This window comes from Salvelinus sp. IW2-2015, unplaced genomic scaffold (genome assembly GCF_002910315.2).
Source record: "Salvelinus sp. IW2-2015 unplaced genomic scaffold, ASM291031v2 Un_scaffold1772, whole genome shotgun sequence".
NCBI classification, from domain to species: Eukaryota; Metazoa; Chordata; class Actinopteri; order Salmoniformes; family Salmonidae; genus Salvelinus; species Salvelinus sp. IW2-2015.
The window spans coordinates 7,158-14,780 of record NW_019943149.1 but is presented as its reverse complement, the minus strand read 5'-3'; the positions used below and the strand labels follow the sequence as shown (position 1 = coordinate 14,780).

At 38.6% G+C, this 7,623-nt stretch overlaps 1 protein-coding gene and 1 long non-coding RNA gene across 2 annotated transcripts; both read right to left on the bottom strand.

The window, feature by feature from the left end:
* Nucleotides 1-1,052: 1,052 nt before the first annotated feature.
* Nucleotides 1,053-4,778, bottom strand: LOC139024674 (ribonuclease inhibitor-like). Its single transcript, XM_070439559.1, has 4 exons — nucleotides 4,738-4,778; nucleotides 4,352-4,639; nucleotides 3,880-4,053; nucleotides 1,053-1,302 (listed from the first exon to the last, which is right to left on the bottom strand). The coding sequence occupies exons 1-4, from the start codon at nucleotides 4,776-4,778 to the stop codon at nucleotides 1,068-1,070; spliced, it is 738 nt and encodes a 245-aa protein (XP_070295660.1). The 3' UTR covers nucleotides 1,053-1,067.
* Nucleotides 4,779-5,603: 825 nt separating this feature from the next.
* Nucleotides 5,604-7,571, bottom strand: LOC139024672 (uncharacterized). The gene is made up of 3 exons (XR_011476007.1): nucleotides 6,541-7,571; nucleotides 6,159-6,243; nucleotides 5,604-6,029 (listed from the first exon to the last, which is right to left on the bottom strand). It is a non-coding gene; the product is annotated as an uncharacterized lncRNA (long non-coding RNA).
* Nucleotides 7,572-7,623: the final 52 nt, after the last annotated feature.

Below are 7,623 nucleotides of genomic sequence, written 5' to 3'. Positions count from 1 at the left end.
CACAGCACAAGTAAGATGCAGTAGCATGCACAAGCCAACCTAATAACCTAGAACTAACTAAATAACAGAAAAAACTACCTCAGATGACAGTCCTATAACATGTTACACAATAAATCTTATGTTTTGTTAAAAAATAGTGCATATTTTAGCTATAAATCAGTTTTACAATTCGTACCATCATAGCTACAGTCAGAAATCGCACGGGAGTAGCCAGAGAAAATACAAGACACAACGTCAACTACTAATTACTCATCATAAAACATTTCAGAAAATATATGGTGGATAGCTAATAAAAGCAAATATTGGTGAATACAGCCAATATTTCCAATTTTGAAGTGTTTTACAGCGAAAACACAATATACGTTATATCAGCTTACTACAATGGCTAGACACAGCAGCATTGATTCTAGTCAAACGGTAGCGATAGCACAGTTCGACAGATATATGAAAAAGCATCCAAATTGGGTCCTTATCTTTGTTGATCTTCCATCAGAATGTTCTCCAAGGGGTCCTTGTTCAGAACCTTCTTTATTTGGATCCAAACGACGATTCCCTCTTGAATTAGCAAGCAACTGGGCCTGCGACGCTAACCTCTCCTTCCTGACAAATTCTTGCTTCGCATCACGTCTAAAGTCAGAATAAATTTCAATAATATAATTAAACTATTTGAAAAAACATACTTTAGGATGATATTGTGACATGTATCAAATAAATCGAAGCCGGAGAACATATTCACCTATAACGAGGGTTTTCCAGGAGGCGAGTCCAGGTCCAATGTCGGCCCAAGAAAAAAAAATTAGGTGCGCACATCTCACTCCAAGAGGTTGTGTTCAATCCCAGGACGAGATAATCAAGTCTTTCTGCTCTCACTTCCGCATGACACCAGGGGAAGGCGTAATGACGTGTTTCTACAGTCCTAAGTGACATGCCCTTTTATAGACAAGGTCTTGAAGAGAGACATCGTTTTGGAAATCTCACTTCCGGATAGAATGGACACACACACACACACACACGCACACACACAGTCATCATATAACTTTGTCCAAGTGGTGGTAAGAATGTTTGTCTTAACTAGCCTGATAAGTAAAACATGTCTGATATGAACATTGACATAAACCCTCTACATACTTGAGTTTCTCCAGTCTGCAGTGTGGATCCTCCAGTCCAGCAGAGAGCAGTCTGACTCCTGAGTCTCCTGGGTGATTGTAGCTCAGGTCCAGCTCTCTCAGGTGTGAGGGGTTTGACCTCAGAGCTGAGACCAGAGAAGCACAGCCTTCCTCTGTGACTAGACAGCCTGACAGACTGCAAAGAGTCAAATCATATTAAAATCACACTGATATTCTTTGGTGGTGAAAATAGTGGCAGTATATTTTTTCAACATATTCAGATACATCAGTGTCCTGAAACCTGCCATATCTATTCATAAATTAATGTATCATTATTATAAATGACAATTTATTAAAGTATTGCTTGTGGAGATAAAAATGTATAGTACAAATATTTGACCAGACCAGTTTAAAAAGCAGTATCAGTCAAAAGACAGACAGTGAGGTATCAGATTTAGATTGTATTGAGTATACAGTCCACACCATATCTATTTTGACAGTGAAGCTAACATTTTAAATGTGGCTCTGTACTCCAACACTTTGGATTTGAGATCAAATGTTTTTTACAAGGTGACAGTATATAATGACACCTTTTATTTGAGGATATTGTTTGTGTGTGTCCTAAGTTTATTTATTTATTTAACTAGTCAAGTCAGTTAAGAACACATTCTTATTTACAATGACAGCCTACACCAGCCAAACCCGGACGACGCTGGGCCAATTGTGCTCCGCCCTAAGGGACACCCAATCACGGCCGGATGTCATACAGCCTGGATTCAAACCAGGGTCTGTAGTGACCTTCTGGCACGGAGATACAGTGCCTTAGACCGCGGCTCCACTTGGGAGCCCAAGTGTGTGTCTAGTGTGTGTTTCCAGTGTGTGTCTGTGTTTCCAGTGTTTGTGTGTGTATATTTATATTATAATATATATATATGTATGTGTGTGTGTGTGTGTGTTAGGGCTGGGCGGTATACCGTATTTTATGATATACCGATATTGATGCAGGGACCGGTTTGGGTTGTTACTTTACCTTCTATACCGGTATTTGAATGTTTGGTTTGTTAAATGTGATACGCCATGTGTAATGTCAATTTTTATAGTTTCCTTCGCTACTTGAGTCATCTCTCTCCGCACTTTCTCTCCATAACGGCACTATTCGTTTGTGTTTCTTACATCAGCAAAATAGCTAGTTTGTCTTTTCTTAGCAAGTTGCCCTAAATCTTGTGACACGCTAATTGTTAGCCGCTAATGCTAATAGCTAGCTAGCTAATAAATGTACTGAGTCAGAACAAACGTAGCTGGCTAATACAGCCTGATAATACCAGTAATGGTGTAGACCTAAATCAGCATGTTGTTAGTGCACCAGTATCTTCTAAATTAAAGAGGAATATGCAGAGAAAGAACATGTTAGCTACATGAAGTAGCTAAGAGAAAACATGTTAGCTACATGAAGTAGATAAGAGAAAACATGTTAGCTACATGAAGTAGATAAGAGAGAACATGTTAGCTACATGAAGTAGCTAAGAGAAAACATGCAATGTAGCCAAAGCTTATAGGTTCCCCTAGGAAACACTTATCAACACTTTAGTTCCTACCCTGTCACAATAACACCTCTCTGGCATTTTAATTCGTTGTCATCTCAAACACTGTATTCAAACTGCCCACTATTATATTCTAACAATATAATAAGAAAAGTCATTCTATTTCCATGATTCCCAAAGATTTGCTCTAATTCGCAAGTCAAATCGCAATTGCAATATTTGGTTAAAATAAGTCCTAGATTATTTGCCCATATCGTGCAGCCCTACGTGGCAGTGTGGAAAATATCTCAATTGAGCAGTGGTGTAAATTACTTAAATAAAAATACTTTCAACTACTACTTACTTTACTATTTTTATTTTGACATCTTTTACTTTTAATTCACTACATTCCTAAAGAAAATACAGACTTTTTACTCCATATATTTTCCCTGACACCCAAAAGTACTTGTTACATTTTGAATGCTTAGCAGGACAGAAAATGGTCCAATTCACACACTTATCAAGAGAACATCCCTGGTAATCCCTACTGCCTCTGATCTGGCAGACTCAATAAATACAAATGCTTTGATTTTAAATGATGTCTGAGTGTTGGAGTGTGACCCTGGCTATCCGTAAAATAGCAAGAAAATTGTGCCGTCTGGTTTGCTTAAACTAAGGAATTTTAAATTATTTATACTTTTACTTTTGATACTTAAGTACAGTTTATCAATTACTTAAAAAATATATATAATAATAATTTAAAAAAAATGTTACCTTTATTTAACTTGGCAAGTCAGATAAGAACACATTCTTATTTACAATGACGGGAACAGTGGGATCACTTACTACTCATGAAGCAAATGTACAACTTATATTATTCAAAATTTAAAAATACCATCCACTTTTTCTTTTAAATACTGTGATATTTTGGCATTATCGCCCAGCCCTAGTGTGTGTGTGTGTGTGTTCATTGAGTGATATATGCACACACACACTGGACATACACTGGACACACACACACACACACAGGGCACACACACACACACAGGAACAACTGGACACACACACAGGACACACACACACACATACCCACTGGACACACACACACAGTTCAAAATGCTGGAGCATACACCACATTTAAAACTGTAAGCTTCACTGTCCAAACACATATGGTGTGGACTACGTGTGTCTGGTAAACACATGTGGATCTGGTGAACAGTTATCACTTGTTGYCCAACTACAGGAATACTGACCTCAGAGTCTCCAGTTTACAGTGGGGATTCCCCAGTCCAGCAGAGAGCAGCTTCACTCCTGAATCCTTCAGGTCATTGTTACTCAGGTCCAGCTCTCTCAGGTGTGAGGGGTTTGACCTCAGAGCTGAGACCAGAGAAGCACAGCCTTCCTCTGTGACTCCACAGCCTGACAGCCTGACAAAGAGATCATCATGACTTCACAAACACACTATTAATTTAACACCAGTAGTGTAGAAGGACAATGGCAGCTGCATTTAGTTAATTCTCTCAAACAACATATAGATTAATCTTCTGTCTCCTAGAATTGTGTGGTCATAATGTTATACTAATGTGAACATCAATGCATTTATTCAATATGTTTTTCAATATAATATTATAGACATATTATAATACATATTTTAATACATATTTTTCTCTAAACGTAATATTGCTTCCTGATGATTAGTTCTTAATTGTCATTTTATGTACTCACAGAGCAGCTCTGGAGGCTTTGACCACTGGCAGCAGCCTCAGAAGACCTTCCTCTGATCTGGAGTATTTCTTCAGGTCAAACACATCAAGCTCCTTTTCTGAAGTCAGCAACACAAAGACCAGAGCTGACCACTGTGCAGGTGACAGGTTGGGTTTTGAGAGACTTCCTGAGTTCAGGAAGCTTTGGATCTCCTCCACGAGAGAATGGTCATTCAGTTCATTCAGACAGTGGAACAGATTGATGCACCTCTCTGGAGAGGGATTCTTCCTGATCTTCTTCCACAGAAGACTGGAATGTGGCACATGATGTGGAGGCTCCTTGATGTCTTTATGTGTGAGATGATTCTGCTGGCCAGGTCCTCATCACTGAATCTCTTCCTGAAGTACTCCTCCTTCTGTTGGTCATTGAACCCTCGTACCTCTGTCATTGTTCAACACACCTGAAGGGATCTTATTGGCTGCTGCAGGTCGGGTAGTTATCCAGATGAGAGCAGAGGAAGCAGATTTCCCTTGATGAGATTTGTCAGCAGAACATCCACTGAGGTTGACTCTGTGACGTCACAACAGATCTTGTTCTTCTGGAAGTCTAGGGCAGTCGGCACTCATCCAGACCATCAAAGATGAACTGAACTTTGTACTTGTCATAGTTGAGATTCTTGATTCTTTGGTTCCCGTTGAGAAGTGATTAAGAAGTTCAATGAAAGTGTGTTTGTCCCCTTTCATCAATTCAGCTCCCGAAAAGGGAATGAAATACAAATTGAACGTCCTGATTTGCTTTCCCTTCAGCCCAGTCCAGAATGAACTTCTGCACAGAGACTGTTTTTTCCAATACCAGCGACTCCCTTTGTCAGCACAGTTCTGATACGTTTGTCTTGTCCAGTTAAGGGTTTGAAGATGTCGTTACATTTGATTGCAGTCTCTGGTCTTGCTGGTTTCCTGGTTTTTGTCTCAATCTGTCTCAGCTCATGTTCATTATTGACCTCTCCTGTTCCACCCTCTGTGATGTAGAGTCTCTGTGTAGATCTTATTGAGAAGTGTTGGGTTTCCTTGTTTAGCGATCCCCTCAAATACACATTGAAACTTCTTCTTTAGATTAGATTTGAGTTCACGTTGGCAAATCACAGCAAGCTCATCTGAATGAAGAAATAACAGAGGATATTAATATAATTAATTCTCTTAACTGACTGTATAAATGTGTAAATGTTTCCGTAATGCATTACAGACTGGTGTGACTGATTCTATTTTATTGGTATTATTGATGGTATTATTAATGTTGTCTCTCTCTCTAAATGAATCACCACAACACATCCCTGCTGCTACTTGATGAGGTCACTAGGTGTTGTGTTAAGGCTGCTACAATATCATTGAGTTACACAGCTACTTTATCTGTACTTTTGCTACAGCTTTTTAAATGTTATAAAACAGCATTCAACATGAGGCAGACAGGTCTTACATTTCTCCAGTGTGTCGCAAGCTCCTTCTGGTTCATTTTCCTCAGGACGTGCAGTGTGATCTTCAGAGCCCCCTCTCTGGCACTGCTCTCCTGCTTCTCATCTTCACATCCACCACTTCCTTATCCTGCTTCTGACTCTCAAAGACTTCTGGGAGTTCTGGACAAGAATCCTCCTGAACATCTTCAGCTCGTTCTTCACGAATGTCCGAATTTTCTCTTCAAGCAACTGAAATAAATAAAGTAAATAAGTTAAGCAAGAGAATAAATGCTATTTCATTAACACATTAATGAATGATTGACAGATCAACTTTACTTGAGGTAAACAAAAACAAATGTACATAACAGGACCACATACACTGAATATGGAGGCCAGGTCTGTTTGATGACTCTGGGAAGACTGACCTCTGAGAGTCTCTGACTCTGATCTCTCCTGTTGGTTTCTGTGGACAAAACATGAGATTACATCTCCTCATCCAGGGAGTAACACACACACCACACACACACACACACACACACACACACACACACACACACACACCACACACACACACACACACACACCACACATACAGAAGAACGTTGTGTTTGTTTAATTTTGTTTAGGACTATGAAAATTGAAAAAAGTATTAGCCTATGGATTATGAAAACAACAAAAATAAATGGGAAAATGGGAGATGAGAAATGACTAGAGACAGTGTTGTTTATCTCACTGACCATGACCCATGAGTTCTTCTTACCTTTGTTCAGTAGAAAAGTCTCCCTCTCTAAACATAATAGGTAGACGCATAGACCGGTCACTCTTCATGGACACACAGCTGGGTACAGGGAGGCTGGTCTCTCCTGCTTGATTGGACTTCAACACAACAGAGACAAACATTACATCTCTCATCTACTCTGAGCTCAGATGGGGAAACATAAGAAGAGTTTCATTCCAAAACGCTTTATATCACTTTTCAGAAATATTCGTCAATTAGTTTTTTATTGTTTAACGAAATTATGAAAGTAATTGGTGTTTTCCACTATCTAATCATGGCATGGGGTTGTTCAATGACAGACATGTATTTGTTTATAATCTATCACTTGATGGTTTCATTTCAGAGAGACAAATAATCATGTTTTTTTGCAAAATACTATATATCTGCCTCACTCTCAGTGAAATCGTAGTACTGCTAGGTTTTACACAGTAAAATATATATCTGCCTCACTCTCAGAGAAATCAGTAGTACTGCTAGGTTTTACACAGTAATAATATATATGCTCACTCTCAGAGAAATCAGTAGTACTGCTAGGTTTTACACAGTAATAATATATATGCCTCACTCTCAGAGAAATCAGTAAGTACTGCTAGGTTTTACACAGTAATAATATATATCTGCCTCACTCTCAGAGAAATCAGTAGTACTGCTAGGTTTTACACAGTAATAATATATATCTGCCTCACTCTCAGAGGAATCAGTAGTACTGCTAGGTTTTACACAGGCAAATGTGACCGAGACTCAGAGCTAGAAAATGGTATATCATACACTACAGTTGAGGAACAACGGGAAAGTAATTCTGTTTTGAACGTTGATAAACTTGTAACCTTACGTTTGAGAAAATGGCCTTCTAATATTTTGGTACCTACTGGAGAGCTCTTCTTTGTCTACAGGGCTGTTACTTTGGCAGATAATGTCACCCATCTAAATACATAGTTTTTTTTAATATATATAATTAACTAAATGTATGATGTTTTTGGTTGATGTCAGTTTCATTGTTTGTTATGCAATAAATTGTTATTTTATGGTTGTAAGTGGTAAATTGAACACAAAATTGTATATTGG

Bases quoted from the DNA above. Each gene is read 5' to 3' on its own strand.
- LOC139024674 (XM_070439559.1), bottom strand. From the start codon at position 4,778: ATGACAGAGGTACGAGGGTTCAATGACCAACAGAAGGAGGA. The intron at 4,054-4,351 runs GTGAGTACATAA...TCTCTTTGTCAG, and splicing joins AAAGCCTCCAGAGCTGCTCT to GCTGTCAGGCTGTGGAGTCA. The intron at 1,303-3,879 runs GTCAGTATTCCT...GACTCTTTGCAG, and splicing joins TGTAAACTGGAGACTCTGAG to TCTGTCAGGCTGTCTAGTCA.